Source organism: Alternaria burnsii (genome assembly GCF_013036055.1).
Source record: "Alternaria burnsii strain CBS107.38 chromosome Unknown 694, whole genome shotgun sequence".
Lineage (NCBI taxonomy): Eukaryota > Fungi > Ascomycota > Dothideomycetes > Pleosporales > Pleosporaceae > Alternaria > Alternaria burnsii.
This window is the reverse complement of record NW_024066133.1, coordinates 179,351-198,991: the sequence shown is the minus strand read 5'-3', so window position 1 is coordinate 198,991 and position 19,641 is coordinate 179,351. Positions and strand designations below refer to the sequence as shown.

Sequence of the window (19,641 nt, the reverse complement as noted above, 5' to 3'; positions counted from 1 at the left end):
CATCATTCCTTCCTCAGTATCTGGAACACGGCACACAGCCATCCTCAACCCCTCGTCATTTTCCCCTCGGGAGCACCCTTCGCCCGCAGAGACAGTACTTGATATTGCCAAACGCTTGGACCGCATTCGTTTGGGCCACGCTGACATAGCAACGTCGACATCGCATATACTCTCACCGCCTCTCGCGGATCCTCGATGACTTCAATTCTCCACTACCGAGACCCTATCGCCTACAGGAGTGACTTCATGAGTACCTCCAGCTACCACTCGCCTCACATGGATCAGCAGAAGAGGTCGCCGCCTTACGAGGGCCATTCTTCTGGCTCAGAAGCAAGACAGCTCACTCCTGGTGCGAAGAAGCGACCATCGAGAGCTGGTACCCGCAGCGTCACTACTCTCACCGCCGCTCAACTGGAGCGAAAGAGAGCCAATGACCGAGAAGCACAGCGAGCGATTCGTCAAAGAACGAAGGATCACATCGACACACTTGAGCGCCAAGTTCGTGATCTCACTGCGCAATTGGAAAACAATTCGTCGACCAAGATGATGGACCTCATCAGAAGAAACGAGGAGCTCGAGCAAGAGAACTCTGTCCTCCGCGCTCGTCTATCACATGCCGTGTCGGCACTGGGAGTCCCAGAATCAGGAGCAGGTATGTAATATTGATTTCATTCCTGCAAAAGCACTGTCCAATTGTTCGACTCACAAGCTCGCTGGGCGTTGTTGTTGCTTTTTGGTGTCTCGGGCCGCGACCGTTTTGGTGCAGCCGACCCTCTTTTCGCAATAAGTCACATCTTTCTTTTGCCTTGTCTCCCGCTTTCCGAGTCTGCGGCTCGATTGAGCGACGTGCAGTATCTGTAACGTTGGTTTCCTTTTACAGCCCAAGCGAGACGAGAACGGCGACTTTCTTCTGCAGTTGACGTGATATCAATGCATTGAGGCTGACATCACTACAGCAGGCGCACCGTCACCGAGTGACCGGGTTCATATGCTTAGCCAACCTCGGAGAATGTCTACTGGAACTGCGAGAAGCGCACATTCAGTGCCCGAAATAGCAACGCCTGTGTCGCAACCTGGACATTGGCAGTCGCAGCATACGTACGCCCATCACGTCTCCTCGCCCCATGTTGATACGCCACCTGCCATGGGTGAAGTTCAAGCGCCACAGCACGAAGGAGTTCGCTGGAGTCCTCATGCTGGCCACCCGCAGCAACAGCAGCAGCACCATCAAGTTTCCATGCCAGTGCAGGATGCGTCAGTCCATGCGGTCGAGCAATCAAACATGTCATACCCCAGTCCATATGTCATGGAGAGCAACGCGCGAGCCATGTCTTACCCGCTTGAGAATGCTTCCATGGTCACCTCACAGCCTATGCCAATGTCCGGATACGGAACGCCCACTTCGCATCCTTCGCCTCATGCCTCGGAATACCAACGGCACATGAGCGTTCCTATGCATCACCAGCCCGTTCAAGGCCAGGGTCCGCCTCAGCACCAGCAGCATCACACGTCTGCACCCTACGGCTCCTACCCAGTTGGTCCTCAGCAAGGCTACCCACCTCAAGTGAGTCACGGTAGCGAGATGCCCATGATGCATGCCCAGCACGGCCAGCCTCAGATGATGAACGAGCAAGGCCAGCACATCATCTACCAGCCGTATCAGTCCAACATGAAGGTTGAGCATTGAGGATGAGCACGACTCGTCCCAAACATGTTCGCAAATCCTTCGTGGCTGCAGACCGTTGGCAGGGGTACCAGGGAGACGATCCTTCGAATTACCAGAACGACCATTTCCAGCAATCTACTAGACGCGCGAAGCACCCTAGAACAAGCCCATCGTCCAGTCTGCAATCTTCCTCGAGACGGGACATAATTGCCAGCGACACGCGGCACTGCGCGGCACGGTCTCGATAGGCTGTATTCTTCGGCGATATAACACAATTGTTCCGCAAGGGCCCTTCCGAATGTGGTATCTCGCGCCGCTGCTCGATTCTGTCGATGACGGCAAGACGCGATCTCGCGGGAATTGATAGGGACGACCATGCCTTGATCCCTTTGGGTATGCACGCTAGCAACAATTGCATTACCAGCCGTGTCCATACGTTCACCGCATCGTTGGTCACCCGTTTCCAAAAACGCCCCAGCGTCGGACAATTTCGCGTCACATTTTTTTTTTGGATGGACACACAGTGCCCCCACGATCGCATGAAGCACGATGAAACATCAGCACGGAAAGCCCCACACGCGGTATGTGGAATCACATCAAGATTGCAGTCGCCCGTCTTTGCAGACAGACCCGCCTTGGGACGCTACATCTTAGTGTGTTTTCCCTCGGGAGAACTAGCACCACGATGGACGGTGAAGAGGTGGATCTGATGATGATGGATTTGGTGGAAGGCGAAAGAAGACTGGGAAATGAGCAAATGGAACATTCCGTGGATCCTCCGTTTTCTGCGCGCCTGACCGGGGGCCTTGTCGCGAGATTTGTGAGCGGCGTTTTGGGCTTCCAAGTCGCTTCCTTCGCTTCCCCCTTAGCTAGTCCGATGGGCTGCTTCGATGGTGCGCTGCAAACCCGTTCCTGAAGCAGCAATGCAACCGAGATAGCCCGACATCCGAGCATCCGTTCGATTCGCCCATCCCACCACACACACGAATACATCCGCCGCTGTCCGTCATGGTATTTGTCTTTGGTAACTTGCGCAAGGGGAACATGCATGGCGTATGTGGGGCTAGCTTCCAGAAAGTCTGCTAAAATTTCCTCGCGCGATCAAGCCTCCACCGAAGCTGAAACATGGTATGCCAAATACACTTTACGAGCTATCTACGAGCTACACTGCGCTACACCGGTGTCTGGTCACGCATGCAGCATCGGGTCGTCGTGAAAGTTCCTACTATTGTGGATTATCGCCGGCCCTACTGTACCTTCCGTCGGATATGCTCTTCCGATGGGCATAGAAGCGCCGTAACGCCGAAAGAGCGTGGCCAGCAGAATTTCGGCGTGCCTTTTTTCTGCCCACCCTGCGGAGCCTTTCGTTGCCAAGCTTAAGGTGTGGAGTCTTTGCGTGGCGTCCCGCGGATCCGAACACATGGGACACATGCGTTCGGGCGCACTTGCGCCCAATCGCAACTGCAGCTTCTCGCAGTACGGCGCCTGCGCTCGCTTGCGTCTGCATAGGGAAGCGTTGCCGATACGCAACCATACGAAGTGGACTTCTGCTCACCGCATTGTACCTTGATCCTTGATCACGGTGGTTTGTGTGCATGTTTGTCACACCGCATGAACGCTTACGGAACGGATGGTACACACTGACCCGGGGTCGCTGGACAAGACTTGACAAGACATCAATGGTTCATGTACACTACGACTACAGGCCCCTCCTAGTCGCGATCGCTCTTCATGATGATGCTTTTGCTGCGGCTGCCTGTTGCGCGCGTATCAGCTGTAGCTCTCTGGGATACCATCGTTCGCCAACGTCAGGATGACTCTTGATCCTGTTCATCAGCGTTGCCTCGCCGAGATGTCCCCATCTGCCTTTGACAAACGTAAACTCGACGTCGTCTTTGCGCTGCTTCCTCGCCTGGTCCCTGAGCTTTAGTACTTCTTCAGGGACGTCCATTGCTTCGAATTGGGCGTCGTAGCTCACGCCTTGGAAGAAGGGCACGGAGTAGCGCGCGCCTTCGCCTTTGCGTGGACTGAGGACACGATGCGTGGTTGATGCGCAGACACCATCCGTCAGAGCCTCCATACCTTGGCCGATTGCCACGACAAGAGTGCCAGGTATCGGTTTGCAGTCTATCCATTCACCCTTTGCGTTTTGCGCTTGCAGACCAAGTTGATTGGAAGCTTGCAATAAGTAGCTCGTCAGCATACTATCTTTATGCGGACCTACGCCCTGGCGCTTGATCTCCCACTTCTTGCGATCCATCTCGCTCGCTTCAGCTGGCAGATCTGGTACATCGACCTCCGGGTACTTGACTATCTTCAGCTTGTGCTGCTGGTCGCGATCGAAGAATTTCTCAAATGCAGTAGAGGGAAGTCCAATAGCTTCCGCTATCAACGATGTGAAGAGCGTGGAAATGTGCGACATGCGGCGTATGTAGTCCTCATACACTGGTCGAAAAGACGGTAGATACTCTGGCGAAGGCCATTGGTTTGGTGCGAGAAGATTGTGGTACAGTGGGGCGTCGGATCCTGGTATGGGATGTGGAGTCGAAAGATCGAGCTGTTCTCTGTGGTCTGGATTGAATGCCGTGGTCTCGTTGTCGAGCTACGAACGAATGTTGTCAGCATGCATTACGACGAGTCGGAACAAAAAAGAAAAGTTTTTGTTTGAGCAAGAGGAAGAGAAGGACAGGTAATGGCAGGGGAGAGCGAGCGCAAGTTTACGGCCTTCGAGTACATATTGTTGGCGTCGTGTATTTGGGATATACCCGGGTGATTTTGATCTTTTGCAACTGGCGTTACTTTGAGGGCATTGGAGGTTTATTGTGCATACGCGTTACGGAATTACGGCCGGTTCTTGTTTGTCGCTTTCCTGCTTCTTCCGTTCTTGTATCATAGTTTCATAGATCGATTTCCTTTTATACCATGCATAGCGTAGCATAGCGATAGCTTCTAATAAGACCATCGTCATATCTGCACATTACGGCCTTCTTCTGCACATCCACCGCCCAGGACTTGAAACATGAACAGACTCGAATGAATCACAAACTCACCCTACTCCAGCCCAAGAAACTCTTCTCGTTCTTCATTTCTATCCTCTCCTTCTCTTGTGTCGGCAATTCCTCGAAGAATCGCCCGCACTCCTTGATCACATCTTGAATCAACTGCCCGGGCAGACCCGTTTCGCTTAGGTACAAGAATCCCACGTTCAACAAAGCGGAGCGCAAGTCTTCCAGAAACTGAGGTTTCGTAGCGGGGTCCAGGGCTGCACTGAGCGGGAGTATGGGTAGGGTCGTGAAGGTCTGTGGGACATCTGCCATGCTTGCGGTGTATGTTGAGAGGCCAGTCGAAGCGGTGATGCGTGCCGCCGATACGTGATGCGTGCCTCTGATAAAGCGCAACGTTGCTGATGATGTTGTTGTTGTCTGTGGGATGTAAATCGCGGCCCTGTTCCGTTGTCGCTCTCCTGCCTTGTGGTCTATCGAACTACCCCGCCTCACACCATACAGCGGGGCAATCACACCAAGCAACTCCTGTCCTTCTGACTGGCCGCGGGAACTGGTTCCCTGTAGCGGCCAAAACTACTCGCTTCACTTCCCGCCTCCATGTTTGTTCGGCAGAAGAGAGTGTAAAGACGTGTGCGCCCTAGTACCGAGCCATCCATTTGAACGCCAGACCAACAGCTGTGAGCTTCAAGCCGCCGATGACGAGTATACTGAGGGCTTCAAAGATCATGACTGTGATTTGAAGTGGATCTTTGTCTCGAAGAGGAATGTGTGGATGTGGAAGAAGTGTTGCGATTGGTAGAAAGTAGGTATTCTTGTTTCTTCGAGGTAACTTGATACGGAGTGAGGAAAAGGAAACACCACGATGTTTGCTTCTCTTATATACAAACTGACGTACACTTCCCGAACAACGGCGCGCCCTGTCGCCTCGTGCCCACACGCCTCACACACGGAGCTGAAATAAGAAACCTGAACCCGTTTGTTTTCGCTGCCGTCCGTTGGGCAGCGGGATGACTTGCTTGCTGGCTTGCTGGATGAGTAGCTCGCTTTTGCTCCACTCGACCGCGGTTTCCCCAGTTATCTACAACGATCGAGGCATCGCATCGCAGCCCGCCGTGGAGAAGCATCTCCACAGAGACCCTTTCGGCCAAATGGCCGGCGTTGTTCGACCACCAATTACCCTCCACGTGCTCATTTATCTATCATCATATGCAACCCTCAGCATCACGCGATGATATCCGCGAACAGAATCATCGCATACAGCGCTTGTCGAACTTCACTTACACGTACGATGCTTACTCGACTGTTCGATCGTGGACTGCACTCGTTGGGCAGGGCAGCATATGTACGTGTGACGAATGTCGCATGCGCGGTGCGGCGATATGCACGATCAGCGGTGGAAAAATGAGGCTGGTATGCAGGTGTAGCGAAGGCGGTTAGAGGGTCATGTGCTACGTAGTGTGTATGACGATGACGACGACAGCGACTACGGGTGATGTCGCGTGGGCGATAAACGTCGGATGTAGGGCCGGGTGGAAACTGCGATTGTGCTTCTGTATGCTTTTCTCAGTAGCTCTATCCATTGTGCATACGTTTGGTACATATCGGTGTTCCTGATGTAGGCAGTACAGTAAAGTGGGTAGCCGCGGCTGCTGTTTATCGGTCTGCAAGGGAAGGCAGCCTCCACGAGCAACGTTCAAGTCACAGCAGGATCCAGGATGGCGGATACGGGATACGAGAAAACTAATATTGTGTCGTACACCTTCATACAAAGAGGAAAGAAAAACAATGTTGTGCCTACCGGCCGCCTTCCAGCTCTATACTTCTTTCTTCCCTCATGTTTAGGCTACCTACCTGGCCTGTACCGTCCGCCACCATGAAACAACAATTTCGACACACTCACACCCACCGTTCCGTCTTCCCCCACCCGCCACGTACGCCATACGCAACCACCAGTACACACTCATGAAAAAGGAAGCAGTCCAGAGAAAACAAAACAGTCACAACATAGCCTACGTCACCCCAACCTTTGCAATTTCCACGATCGGTCAACCATCCCACTCTCATGTCCATCCTAACCCACATACGCCTACAGCCCCGAACCGTCGCCAAGACCACGCGCATTGCCGTTACTTTGCCCACACGACCTAGAATACATGTGTCGCAGATCATTCAACGGCATTGCATCGGAGAATTAGCATCTCGAACGCCCCAAATTACCCCTACAAACCTGCCTGGGCAATATGCATGTCAGTGAGTATGTTTAAGAGGAGTTGAGTCAAGGTAAGCTAGTCGAGGGGAGCACGGACTCTATATAATTTGAAACATGACACTGCAGGTGTTGACAGGCACGTATGAGTCGCATCTCTTCGGCAGCCAAACATCATATAGCATACATAGCGTGTCATATAGACAGCGGTGAGTTTCCTGTGCAGACTGGCGACTCAGTGAATGCGGTAGATCATGATACTCGTCGTTACCCCCTAGAGGAGTGGACGGCGAGCAATACGACTCAGACGCCTACAGCCACCTACCATGTTCGAAAGTCTGATATCAACCCGTCAAGTAATATGTGTATCATACCAGCTGCCATCACATCATAATCCACCGGAATATAAGTGATGTGCAGCGTCGTGAGCACCGCCCACCAACCATCGACACGACAGCCTCTGTTCACGATGATCAGAAGGCGATAGACCACCGGAAAATAACTGATATGATGCGTTATGATCGCCACGCCCCCATCTGTCACAATATCTGCACCATATCTGCCTATAGTATACCCTCCAACCCATCACTTCGGCATCTTCCGATCACATATACAACTTTCTACACGCCATATAGCAACAACAGCCCACATTTGACACATGGTAACTCCCAGAATCAATAGTCCAAACGATCATATACAGCATCCGACGGGATCATCCGCTTATATTCGCTATCCCCAGGCCTTAACAGCGCGCCTCCTCCCCACTTACCAATACCCTCCCTTACTATAGACAACAGTACAGCACTCGCCCCGGCCCCCTTCGTCACAGTCATGCCCGCCCATGTCCACCCTTTTTTTTTTCTTCTCTTCTCGAAGAGAAGGGGGAGGGGGCAGGAGCTTTACCAGACCTGGACTACTTTGCTCAATTGGAGACCATATACTTGCTTACACGCTCTTTCCCCATGCTTTCTCCTTTCCCAAAACTGCTTGACCCTTTCATCGCCCTTCCGTGCCTGGGTTTTACCGGGAAACGCCGGAACACATGCTTCCCGCGGGCGTCCAGGAGGAGTCAGAGTTGACTTCGTAAAAAGGGCGCTTTGACGCTGTTGAGAACGAGATTGCAGTCTTGGTAGCTTGAGGCGTTGAAGCTACTTCCCGTCTTTGAATTGATATTAGTTATTAGTCTTTGACGGCCGACGGTTCGTTCGCGTTATTGTTCAGCCGAGGTTGCCGCTGGTGTAGCAATGCAATTTCGACTGGAGAGCTCGGAGGGTTTCTCGGCGCGGGACAGCAATGGAGCGAGTCGTGAGAGAGTTAGTCGAAATGGAGGAGAAGAAGCGGGAGAGAATGTCATGGTTTTGCAAACAATCGTCATTGGAAGTGTACATCGCTAGAAACAGTCGACAGCGCACGACAGACTAGGAAAGAAAAGTACCACTGCATGCTCTACACGCGCGATGTCAGTCGCCCCGTGTCATGATCTCATACCTCATACCATCATAAAGCCATGATTTCAAACCCTACCTCTTCTCTTGCGGATAGTATGCCGGCTGTCCCTCGAGACTCTCACCAACACCCGTCCGATAGCTAGGCGGCGGGCCCCCAAAGCTCACCTGACCACCAGGCGCTGCGCTACCAGTCTGGTTGGGAGGAGCATTATTGTTCGATACGCCCATGTTCAAGTCGCCTGGCGTGACAGTGCCGCCATCGCCTCCACCAACAAGCACAGTCTGCTCATTACCCTTCTTGTCCTTGACTTTACCGACAACCATGCCCTTGGCTACAGACTTGATAATGGCTTTCCTGCTCACGCCAGTTACATCAATGTACACCAGGCCGACGTTCTTGACGCCGCCAGCGAGGTTGGTCGTGATTTGTCCTGCTTCGGCGCCGTATTTGTGACCGACAGCTGCAGAGGCGGCTGCACCACTGCTTGTCAAGAGCTGCTTGCCAGAGTGCGAGATGCCGTCTGCGACTGTGGAGAAGGCGATCAAGCTCTTGTTCAGCAGTCCGGGTTTGTAGTTTGCGTTTGGTGTGCCATCTGGGTTCACGCTCTTGGCGTGCGTCTTCTTGTGGCCTGCCATTCCCGCCGCAGCGTTCTGAGCGTACTTTGTGAGCTGGCCTACAGTCTTGGCCGAGTAGCCAGCGACACCGGTCGTGAGAGTGTTGATCTTGCGGACGCGCTCGTGGGTCGCGGGCTTGAAGACCATGGGCTTCTCGTTAGGCTTGGTCTTGTTGATAAAGTTCTCCGCACCAGACACCATCATGTTACTGATGTAGCTGGAGCCAGTGACGACAAGGCGAGATGCTGCAGCGGCGTTTTGTACAAGGCCGGAGTCTTTGTAGGCGGGATGGCGGGCCATGTCGAGGTAGTCTTCTTCGAGCGGGCGGATTTCGATGCGCTTGCCGTCTGGGGAGACGACGATTTCAACGGGATCTTTGCCTGTGTTAGCATGAGCGATATGCGTACGCGCGAAAAAAGGGTCAAACAACATACTCTTGGAGCCCTGCTTCAGTGCTGGGTCGGCGTGGATCATGGCACCCTCAGCCAGCTCACCGACGACGCTACCATTCTCCTCGTCGACCAGGACGACCTCGCCATTGTTGCCGCTGCCTACGTAACCCTCGCCTGGTCGGTAGTCCTGAGGGTTGTATGCCTTGACGTCACCCTTGCCCTTCTCGTGCTGGGGAGCCTGCGCACGCTCGAGGAAGGCTGTGCACTGCGCCAAGATAGTCTCGAAGGTGTCGACGTCCTCCTGCGTGACCGAAGTCGAGCCCTTGCCAATTGGCGGGAACTCAATCCGTGTGAAGGCGCCGCTCTCTGGGCCCAAGTCCCATCGCGGTATCAGGTAGCTGCGCGGCGGTTGGTGGTAGATCTGCGTCGTCGCGGGGAGTGGGAGGTCGAGCTCAGGAGGCAGGTTCAGGTGCAGGTAGAAGTCTTCTTCGGGCGCTTCGTTCTGGCCGCGCGTGTTGCTGAGATCTGCAAAGGGCGAGTTGGTAGGGACCATTAGCAGCGAGAGCGTCTGCGGCCCTGAGGGTGTGAGGGGGCTCTCTTCTCCCTGTTGGATGTGGTAGGCCTTGATGCCTCCGACCGTGTAGAGCAATCGAGGATCTCCATGGCCGCTCATGCTTGCGATACGTGTCTCGCGGGGTATCGAGCTTGGTAGGTGGGTGGGGACAAAGACAGAGGAGCAATTAGGCGTCTCTCGAGGGGTATAAGCAGGAGGGGTATCTTCTATTTTGGTGTGCCAGTGCAGAAGCAGCGACCTTTTTATGGAATGCAAGCGACAGGGAGTCGACTGCCCATCTGCAACCTGCTCGAGTTTCGGCGCTTGCAGGTTACGTCAGGATGCCTGTCGCATAGCCCACGGAGAGCTCTAGAGCATGGCGAATCATGGACCATGTGGCTGTGCAACTGCGCCACCCAGAATCAAATCTACGTTGCGCGTGTGAAGATACATACGGTCCTTTCTCCGCTTTCGCGCCATTCGCGTACCATCTTTGCCCCTTCACATGCTAGTCACTCGACATGTGCGAACGACGCTGGCCTCGTGCTGAAGATCTGGTGCTTGTATGCGCCTCCGAACGCGTCATCCGAGGTCTTGTCGTGGGTTTGGCACTTCTTCTCGATAATCCCATGGATCCATCGCGTAGTGTTTGGTAAAGCTATTATTCTTTCTACAATGACGGCGTCAGCAGCTTTCGTCATCTAGCTATCGCGGTTAGCTCCACCTAGCTTCTGCTTTGTATCCCCACACCTATCTCGTGGAGCTCCAACCTCTGCTTTACTTTCGTCGCACTTTACACCCTAGATCACGTATTGGGAATGCGTTTGTAAGGCAATTTATAGGTACGATGCTGGACAAACACGAAGATCTGTTGCCTAAAGAGATTTATTGGCTGCTTCAAGAGGAGGACAGCTATATCAGCAACCACAGGATGCATCGCTTGCGACTGTAAACTGCGCGACACCAGCATCATTACCGTGGTTCGCGTACGTGACAGAGAATAGGCTAGAGACTCGACGCGCAGACACTGCTGTGGGTGTCGAGACGCGATAGGCGTAACGACGCGGTGAGTAAGTTTTCCTGTGAAGTCGCTCGAGGATCGGCTCACTTGCGTGATAGTGGACTTGAGCTTCAGTCACACTATAGGCAGCGAGTGCTGGTCATCGTTCACAATCTCGGGAGCGGATTCACACACTCTCTCCGTCCGTGCGCTCGTTCCTGCCTATGTAGTATATCAGGCCTCACCTATCAACTTTCCATTGCTGCTCGACCCACCGATCGTACTTTTAACACTGCAATCAATCGATCAATTTCAAAGCTATGCAAATTCAAGCTCGGTCTTCTCCTACTCACCCATTCGAGGTGTCGTTTCCCACTACACTACCCCCCGGAGATTCGCAATAAGGTGTACGGATACCTGTTCAAACGCGAGGATTCAGTTCTACTCCATAATGCGGATGCTTTCCATCTGCCATGTCGGGACCTGGAGGATTACCACACTGGTCTACAGCAATACTATGACGCATATGAGGCTGAAATTGGAACTGACGAAGAGTTTTGGCCGGACTTGCACCAGGGACTCGGTCTCTTGTTATCCTGTCGCCAAGTATATCAGGAAGCCTCTGGGATCCTGTACGGCGGAAACACGTTTGTCTTCTCCAGGATTTTAACACGCCACGACTACCGCATTGGCACGAATCACAAGCACCAAGAATATCTCCAGGTCAACTACGCTGGTCAATGGCTGACAATTATTGGACCACAAATCTTTCGTCTCACGAAAGTCGTCATTGATGTCGACGCCATGTGTGCGTGGTACGGATGCCACGGTGATTACGACATGATTGATTTGCTGCCTGTATTACGTATTGTATGAGAACATCCCGATCTCAGCAAGGTCATCAAATTCGAGAACACTGGCAGAACACTGGACGGTCAGGAGATCCACAGGGAGGCGGCCACTGACGGAGCGATTCTACTCAACAACTTGCTTACAACTCTTGCCGTACAAGACGTCCTCGACCTCCGAAAGTATCGCTTTTCCCGTCGCTTCATGCATTCGGTCAACGTTGAGTTGAGTTCGGGTCGAGTGAGACAGGGTTGTATACGTATGAATCTTGGAGGAGGGGTATTCTGGCCGTTTTGTGCATCAGACGAAGGCAGAACAGTCCAATGGAAGGCGCAGAAGAAGCGCCACTCGTTCGAAATTCTACCAGAAGACGTGCGAGAGCGCATCGTAGGAATGCTGCTGCACAACCCAGATGGAATTACCATTGACTTGACTACGCACATTATGCATGGTTTCGACTTCGGTCTCTTCCAGGCACGCTTGCTCGACGCGTACGATCTATCGAGAGTTGCAATGCGCTTGAACAACATCACATTGAAGATGACTAGCGATCAAGCCATCACAGAGTTTGGAAAATTCGAGAAGTTGAATAATTTCATGACCATGCGTGGCAACAGTGAAGGGCTCTATGGAGTGGCCAAGCACTTGAACAGATACAACGCACGAACCATCATACTGGAGATCGCGCCTGCAGAGGTAATTGCTCTCTCGGTTGTCCGAGTCAACATCAATTATTTGATGTATCATTTAATCTTTCCGCGCTTCCATCCCGAATCCGTCATCCATTTGACGCTCACTCCCCCTCCAAGTACCGGCGCACCCCAACAAATCACTACAATCTCGATGGAAAAGCTACAGCGACAACTCTTCCTCTTCCTCTCCGACATCATGCAAGAGACAATCGAAGAGCATTCCGAGTCCCTAAAGACGAGCACAAACTTCACCACAGCTCTTTCCAATCAGATGAATCCTTATTGCGACTTCTGGATCGACGGTTACTGCAAGCTTCTCCACGCTGTCTTTGAAGAAGACAAGACCACGATAAACTTCAGATATGGCAAGCTCAGCATGAAGGAGTTAGGAGTTCTGGGGTACAGTAGGGCTGCTAGTTTGGATTGGATTGTTGAAAAGTTTGTGTCAGAGCAAGAAATGCGGCCAGAAGGTCTGTATTATGCAAACGTTATACTTCGTTGGGCGCGGCTGAGGTGGCGATTATATGGTGATTGGAAGGCACCAGCACCGCCAGGTATGAGAAAGTTGGCGCCGTAATCGTAGATGATTGTCCTCAAGATAAGAATTGCGACAGTGATTTGGGGTTAGACTGTGTGTTCGCTCCTTGAACGGGATCAAGTATAAGAGTGCAGATGCCAGACGTAATGAGTCGACTGCAAGACAAGAGAAAGTAAACGTGGAAGAGGTGTTCCGACATACATTCCCCGTCGCCTTCTATTGTTAAGAGAACGCTTTGCAGCGTTTCGGCAAACACTTGTGGTTGGTTCGTACTCCATGGGGGCGAGAATACACAGCGAATGAGAGCTTCTGACTTTGCTTTTCTGAAAGTGGTGTAACACGGCCGTCCTGCAGTTCAGCCTTCCTGCAGCTCAGCTTCCTGCACTTCAGCTTTCGAAACATGGAAGACAACGTCAGCTCACATAGTGTTTTCGCAGTAGATCAATGATATCCCCGCAGTTTTTGAATGCGGCATTGCGCCTTCCGTTCATATTTATCTGACCCCACTTCCTACCTAGCTAATTCCTCTGCCTATCCACATCATGCGGTCTTACCATATATTCCGTAGTTGGGCCCTGGAAACTCTTACTGTTGCTCTTGCGATTGTCCTCATAGCCTCGATTTCGGGCGTTTTAGCATTCTACAATGGCAAGCCGGTACCGAACTGGGGTAACAACTTAAACCTCAACGCTCTTCTTGCGCTTCTGTTAACGATCCTTCGAGCTCTACTTGTGATCATCGTCGCTCAAATAATATCGCAAAGGAAATGGGACTGGTACAGCGTCAAAGAACCCCGACCATTAGCAGATCTACAGCAATTCGATTACGGTAGCCGCGGAGCATATGGCGCGATGCTTCTAGTACCTACTGTTTTGTCCAAGGACCATATAACACTTATGGCGGCACTTGTATTACTTACGTCATTCTTGGTGGGGCCTTGCGTCCAGCAGGCCAGCGGCATAGCACCATGCTCGCTCCCTAGCTCGAACATCAGCGCGTCGCTTCCTTTCGCGCATTGGGTACCAGGAGGTGGAATAGACTTCCCAGAAACGAGTATCCCTCAGCCAGAAATCATTGCCGCAATCATATCGAGTGTCGTATCACCCAACGGAATCGAGAACCAGGTCAACATGACCTGTCCCACGGGAAATTGTACTTTCGGTGATCTAATTTCTGGATGCTCTCGGGACAAAACCTTCAACGACGATAACCGTACTGCACATTCGACTGTTGGAATGTGTAACATATGTACGGATGTGGCGTCTCTCGTGACGCAAGCAGGAATACCGACTTCAGACAATCCTTGGTTGAAGTCGCTCACATTACCTAACGGGTTCAATCTCTCAATAGACTCTCGAAACTCTTCTGTGGCTATGATGAGGCCAACCCCAGACCTTACTTGGATGACACGCTTACTAACAGATAGCGCCAGAGAGGCATCTAGATGGGCATATGTCAACGCAACCCTCTTGACTTCTGTCAGCATCCCAATCACTGCATCTGTTTGCAGTCTATATCCGTGCATGCGTACGTACACTAGCATAATTAAAGACAACCAGTTGCACGAGGAGGAAACGCAGTCTGAGATCATGCGCATCGATTCAGCCAGCCGCAGTGCATACTTGGATGAGAACAATACTGCTCATTTCAACTTTGGGGGGGATCTCGAAATCTTCAACGCTCATTCGAACAACGAATCCGGATATGCATCAATAAAGGCGCCCTGCCGAGTAGGCGAACGTACCTTCCACATGGAGGATCAATTGCCTGAGGGTATCAAGACAACGAATCTATCTCTGCTTGACTTCGGTAAAGAGAAACCTACCTCTATCAACATCACTTGGCCCAACCAGTGCATCTATCGGCAAGATGCGAAGTTTGTTAAAGCAATCGCCACGGTGATGAATGTTGATATTTTCGACGGTTACTGCGACGATTTTCGGATTTGCATGAAAAATGAGGTTTCTCATGGGGAGAACTATGACTCTTACATGTCTAATGTAGGTGTGGGTTCGATACTCCGATCGCTGGCTTCGAATGAAACAACTCATAAAACGGTCACGAAGATCTTCGATTCTATCGCACATGCCATGACCAACAGATTTCGATTTCAATACGGCAGCACGGCCCCAGCAGGTACCACAGCTGAGCTCTCAATCTCAGACTTAGTCCAGGGGACAGCATGGGAAACCAAAGTCTGCGTTTCGATGCGTACAGAGTGGCTCCTTCTTCCCATCGGCCTCACCTTGGTCACATTCATCCTTTCCATGTGGACGATCATCACAAATTGGCAACATCGGCACAGCATACCGATTTGGAAAGAAAGTATCCTGCCACTACTTTTCTACGGTCAGGATATCGCGCCACGAGATGCTAAAGCTTTGCCTATACAGCCTTCTGACAAAGACACGGGCGGCGACCAGGTGGAAGGGCTGATGGAAGCGAGTACGATGGCGGCTGCTAGCCGTAAGATCATGGTGAGTTTCCGGTTTGATGGCGAGAAGACGCATGCTATGGATGATCAGGTAATGAGCTCAACTGTGTCGTTGCTAGATCAAGACAGCACTCCGCTAAGGAGACAAGATAGTCGGGTCAGTTCTATGGTGGAGTTTTGATGCTCATCATGATAGTAGCATAAAGCTTGAATAAGATACCCGTGAGGTAACATACAAATCTCAATACGCGACGGTGCAAATGCATCAAGTATGTGTACGATATCATTGGTAACACACAATCGCATCTTTCAGGCCACCCCAGAACACCAAGCGTAAGATCTTGCGAGGATTTAAACTGCTCTTTCTTGGCCTTCAACTCCTCAACATCCCAGTTCGACCAGACAAACTTTCCCTTCAAGATTTCTGCCTCTGAGCTGACAATCCAAACTGCAAAGGACGCTGGTAGTTCGACTACACCATATGTTAGCACAGGTTCGGCTTCACTCCAAAACAACAAAAGACTGGACAACTCAATGTCATCAAATTCGAACTACATACCAAGCTCGGAGCTTTTCTTAAACATCTCTGTCTGCACAACGCCAGGGTGAATTTTGTGGACCCAGACATGCGGGTTCTCGAAGGCGAAATACTCCATCAATCTAGCGGCTGCTATTTTGCTTACTGCGTACCCGCCGTTTGCAGGCATGGGCTCAATGTGGCATCCGCCGGTTGATACATGCACGAACGTCGGTTTCTTCGCGGCGTACTGGAGGAAAGGTTTGGTAAGATTCAGGGTGCCTTTGACATTGATTGTCATCCCCCTGAACCATTCCTCGGTATCTGCTTGCGCGATGGGTTTCGTATCCGGTAAGTAGCCTGCGTTGCCAACAACTATATCGATCTTGCCCAAGGCTTTAGAGGCGGCCCCAAATGCTTTGCTGGCCGTTTCGGTATCAGTGATATCAGCAATCTCTACGTGAACTGTCACGCAAGCTATCTCCTTCTTGGTCTTCTCGAGGCTGCCAACAGTTCGTCCAAGGATAGCGATCTTCTTGCATCCAGAAGTTGCGAATGCATGGGCTATGCGACATCCAATACCAGAACCATCGCCTGTGATAAGAAAAGCCTTTCTTGATGTGGAGAGTTCAGGACGAGAAGGGTCAATCCCACCAGCATAGGAGCCTCTGCGGAATGTCTTTGTGTAAGGTGAAACGGCTATTACTGTTGAATACGTAGGTATGATTTGGTTGGGAATTTACTTGAGGAACGAGATCGGTCCGTTCAATGTTGAGTAATGACTCAAGGACTCCTGTGAAGCACATGTATATGTATAGACAGATTGGTTGAAGGTAGTTCTACAAGTAAGCGGAGCTAGCTTACCTTAACTCCAGAAGCATTGGCCGGAACTTTAATCTTTTCTAATCGCCGCTCAATCACCGTGCTACGTCAACCAGCAAAGAGAATTTTGCTTGCTCGAATGTAGATCGAAACCAAGCCACCCAAGAATCGTTTCAGGGGGCAGATCGTGTGTCATAATCAATCCATAGACCATAGAAGGAACGGAATAGAGAATGCAGGGCACTAAATCGCTAGTGAAGAATGTAGTGCTTCTAGAGACTAAGGAACTAGGGATCAAGATGGCAATGCTCGCTTTACAAAGGTAGATCAGACAGACTGTAAGGCAAAGTATTGACTTGCACAACGACGATACTTTGATTCTAGACCGGGTCACCTTGAAAGATGCATTGCTATGCTACCTAGCTTCTTCGAATGTCGCACGGTGCTCAGGTGAGTGCTGAACGCTCTGGCCTGTCGTTATTGGTCATCGAAGACACGCCAAGATCTATCCCCACAGCGGATGGCCAAGGATTATCCACTTGGGCTTGCCGGATGCCCAGGATACCAAACAACTAGCCACAACAGTGTTCGCTTGCATAACATTTGTCTTTGCGAGGACCGCTCTCGCTCTCGCTCTCGCTCTCGCTCTCGTTCGCGTCAACCGATGACACTCGCCTGACAGAGTTCACAACTCCGGCGGTCCCAAAGACCCATATCCATTCTCATATAGTCTCGGCAGCAGTAGATAGCTTGCTCAAAGCGATCGGCTTGCCTGTGCAGTCGGTGGTAACAGAAAAGCTACCACCTTGGCCGTACACTCTAACTCCGAGCGGACTTGAGGTTTCCCCGAAGCTGGAAAGAAATTGTAATGTGATTTTACTGCAACATGGGCCCGCCAGGTGTTACTTAGGTACGCATCACGGAACGTTCAGAATCACTGATATATATGCACGCATCTGCTCGTTCTCAGCAAAGTCCCAACTCACAATTATCCTCGTTCACGTCTGCACAGCTATGTTATCACAAAATCTGGCTTTTTTACTCTTTGGGGGAGCACTCATATCGTGTTCATCAACAGACAAGTTTGACACCCAACCAAACTTCGATGTTGCACTCGTTGACGTCGTCCCGACTGTTCCTACGTTCGAAAACCTTGCGATCCGAAAAACCGGCGAAGTCATTGTCACTTCTGTTGCCTCTTCCTTGTTATACCAAATGTCGCCCAACGCTAGCTACTTGCCTGTACCTGTTGCCGAAATACCCACTTTCACAGGTATACTAGGTATCGCCGAGCTACAGACGGATTTGTTTTACGTTATTTCCTCCAACCTGACTGGAACCGCATGTTCGAACGCGGTCTGGGAGATTGACCTGCGCAACTCTACCGTTACACCTTCTGGAGATACCTCTCACCAGGCAAAAGCATCTCTGATCAAGGAGTTATGTACGGCACGACAACTAAACGGTCTGACTACTTTGTCTACGAACGATACCTCCAACCTTTTGATCTCCGACTCGGCGAACGGTACGGTGTATAAGCTGAACGTCAAAACCGGAGACTACAACATCGTCTTGGAAGAGCCAGAGTTCGATCCCGTTGATACGGGTATAAGTGTTGGCATCAACGGCATTCACGTTTACGATGAAGCACTATACTTCACAAGCCTAGACCAAGGGCTGTTTGCTAGGATCCCGATATCTCTTGAAACTGGCTATGCTACTGGCGCGGTCGAGGTCCTTGCGACAAACATTACATACGGCGACGATTTCACGATCTCTCCTCAGGGTTCACATGCTTGGATAGCTACAAACGGTCCTAATGAGATCGTCGAGGTCGACATTGCGAACAAAACCCAGCGTATAGCGGCTAATTCTCCTTTCCTAGGATCTGCATCGTCGGTAGCATTTGGATATTGGCAGTCAGAGAGGATCCTATATGTAACAGGTGGATTGGCTGTTGGAGTATCTCCCAACAACACTCGAGGTCATCTCGCCGCCGTTAGATTGGACTGAGATCAAGTTTGAAACTACCGTTGTTAGAAGCAGAAGTCGAGGTTCGGTTTCCTTCTTTTGGAGCCGTTAGATGGGCCTTAGCTACGCAAGGGTACTACAGACTTTGGATAGACTGTATGGGGTATATTTTGAGAACGGGAATAGCTGTTGCTGCAGGATCCTACTACGCTATCGCGTCCGGAGACCAAATGGGCGCGACTGCTCACAAGCACCACTAAGGGAGATTTGTGAGCCATAGTCAAGAATTTATAATCTGTAATCGATCCAGTAGATTATGGTGAGAATGAACGAAATGTTTGTTGTAGAATCGAGTCATTTGGGCAGGGAAAGCCGTCATGTGCAACGGCGCTAATCCAGTGCGCCAAAGATGAGTGATGACATCAAGTCAGTTAGATTTCCAAAATCATGCAGTTATTCTCAGAACATTGAGCTGCAGGTCTTCTGCAATCCATATGAGACCAGCATTCGTGGTCGTACACTACCGCTGACGACATTGCCGACTACACGCTCGAGGCAATAACCGCTCCGGATGCGGCCAAAGGAGGTTTCGTTTGCGTCCAGAGCTTTCAGGCCTCGCCGGAAGACATTGCCAGTACGTATAAAGCGGCGACGGGTGGCGGTGGACATGTTACTCTCAACTGTTTAGGAGCGATTGAGAATGCAAAGGCAAAATTGAACGATGCAAGAGCCGGGTACGAGAAGAAAGAGTGGTACGAGTATATACGGTATTGTTATCAAGTCCATATTCCAACTCGGTCCTAGGGTTTTGAGCCAGTGGATGTTGCTCGATTTCCTAATGTCGAGCAAACCAGCTTGGGAGATTTCTTCCGCCAGGACCCAGATGTTTAAGTAGAGATGACGTATCGTCTAATAAATCGCTTGCGACTAAGC

General features: G+C 51.2%; 7 protein-coding genes across 7 annotated transcripts; 4 read left to right on the top strand and 3 right to left on the bottom strand.

Annotated features, from left to right (window-relative positions):
- Positions 1–195: 195 nt before the first annotated feature.
- On the top strand, positions 196–1,687 carry GT037_011033 (uncharacterized protein; the record flags this gene model as incomplete). The annotated part of the gene is made up of 2 exons (XM_038936080.1): positions 196–652; positions 957–1,687. The coding sequence occupies 2 exons, from the start codon at positions 196–198 to the stop codon at positions 1,685–1,687; spliced, it is 1,188 nt and encodes a 395-aa protein (XP_038781290.1).
- Positions 1,688–3,395: 1,708 nt separating this feature from the next.
- GT037_011032 (clavaminate synthase-like protein) lies at positions 3,396–5,398 on the bottom strand (the record flags this gene model as incomplete). Its single annotated transcript, XM_038936079.1, has 3 exons — positions 3,396–4,268; positions 4,717–5,050; positions 5,316–5,398. The coding sequence occupies 3 exons, from the start codon at positions 5,396–5,398 to the stop codon at positions 3,396–3,398; spliced, it is 1,290 nt and encodes a 429-aa protein (XP_038781289.1).
- A 2,999-nt stretch (positions 5,399–8,397) lies between these two features.
- Positions 8,398–10,005, bottom strand: GT037_011031 (uncharacterized protein; the record flags this gene model as incomplete). Its single annotated transcript, XM_038936078.1, has 2 exons — positions 8,398–9,320; positions 9,375–10,005. The coding sequence occupies 2 exons, from the start codon at positions 10,003–10,005 to the stop codon at positions 8,398–8,400; spliced, it is 1,554 nt and encodes a 517-aa protein (XP_038781288.1).
- Positions 10,006–11,689: 1,684 nt separating this feature from the next.
- GT037_011030 (uncharacterized protein) lies at positions 11,690–13,003 on the top strand (the record flags this gene model as incomplete). Its single annotated transcript, XM_038936077.1, has 2 exons — positions 11,690–11,714; positions 11,763–13,003. The coding sequence occupies 2 exons, from the start codon at positions 11,690–11,692 to the stop codon at positions 13,001–13,003; spliced, it is 1,266 nt and encodes a 421-aa protein (XP_038781287.1).
- A 503-nt stretch (positions 13,004–13,506) lies between these two features.
- GT037_011029 (uncharacterized protein) lies at positions 13,507–15,538 on the top strand (the record flags this gene model as incomplete). The annotated part of the gene is made up of 2 exons (XM_038936076.1): positions 13,507–15,441; positions 15,518–15,538. 2 exons carry the CDS (start codon positions 13,507–13,509, stop codon positions 15,536–15,538), a joined length of 1,956 nt encoding a protein of 651 aa, XP_038781286.1.
- A 24-nt stretch (positions 15,539–15,562) lies between these two features.
- GT037_011028 (uncharacterized protein) lies at positions 15,563–16,796 on the bottom strand (the record flags this gene model as incomplete). Its single annotated transcript, XM_038936075.1, has 3 exons — positions 15,563–15,870; positions 15,958–16,583; positions 16,780–16,796. 3 exons carry the CDS (start codon positions 16,794–16,796, stop codon positions 15,563–15,565), a joined length of 951 nt encoding a protein of 316 aa, XP_038781285.1.
- Positions 16,797–17,751: 955 nt separating this feature from the next.
- On the top strand, positions 17,752–18,750 carry GT037_011027 (uncharacterized protein; the record flags this gene model as incomplete). The annotated part of the gene is made up of 1 exon (XM_038936074.1): positions 17,752–18,750. One exon carries the CDS (start codon positions 17,752–17,754, stop codon positions 18,748–18,750), a length of 999 nt encoding a protein of 332 aa, XP_038781284.1.
- Between the last annotated feature and the right edge of the window lie 891 nt (positions 18,751–19,641).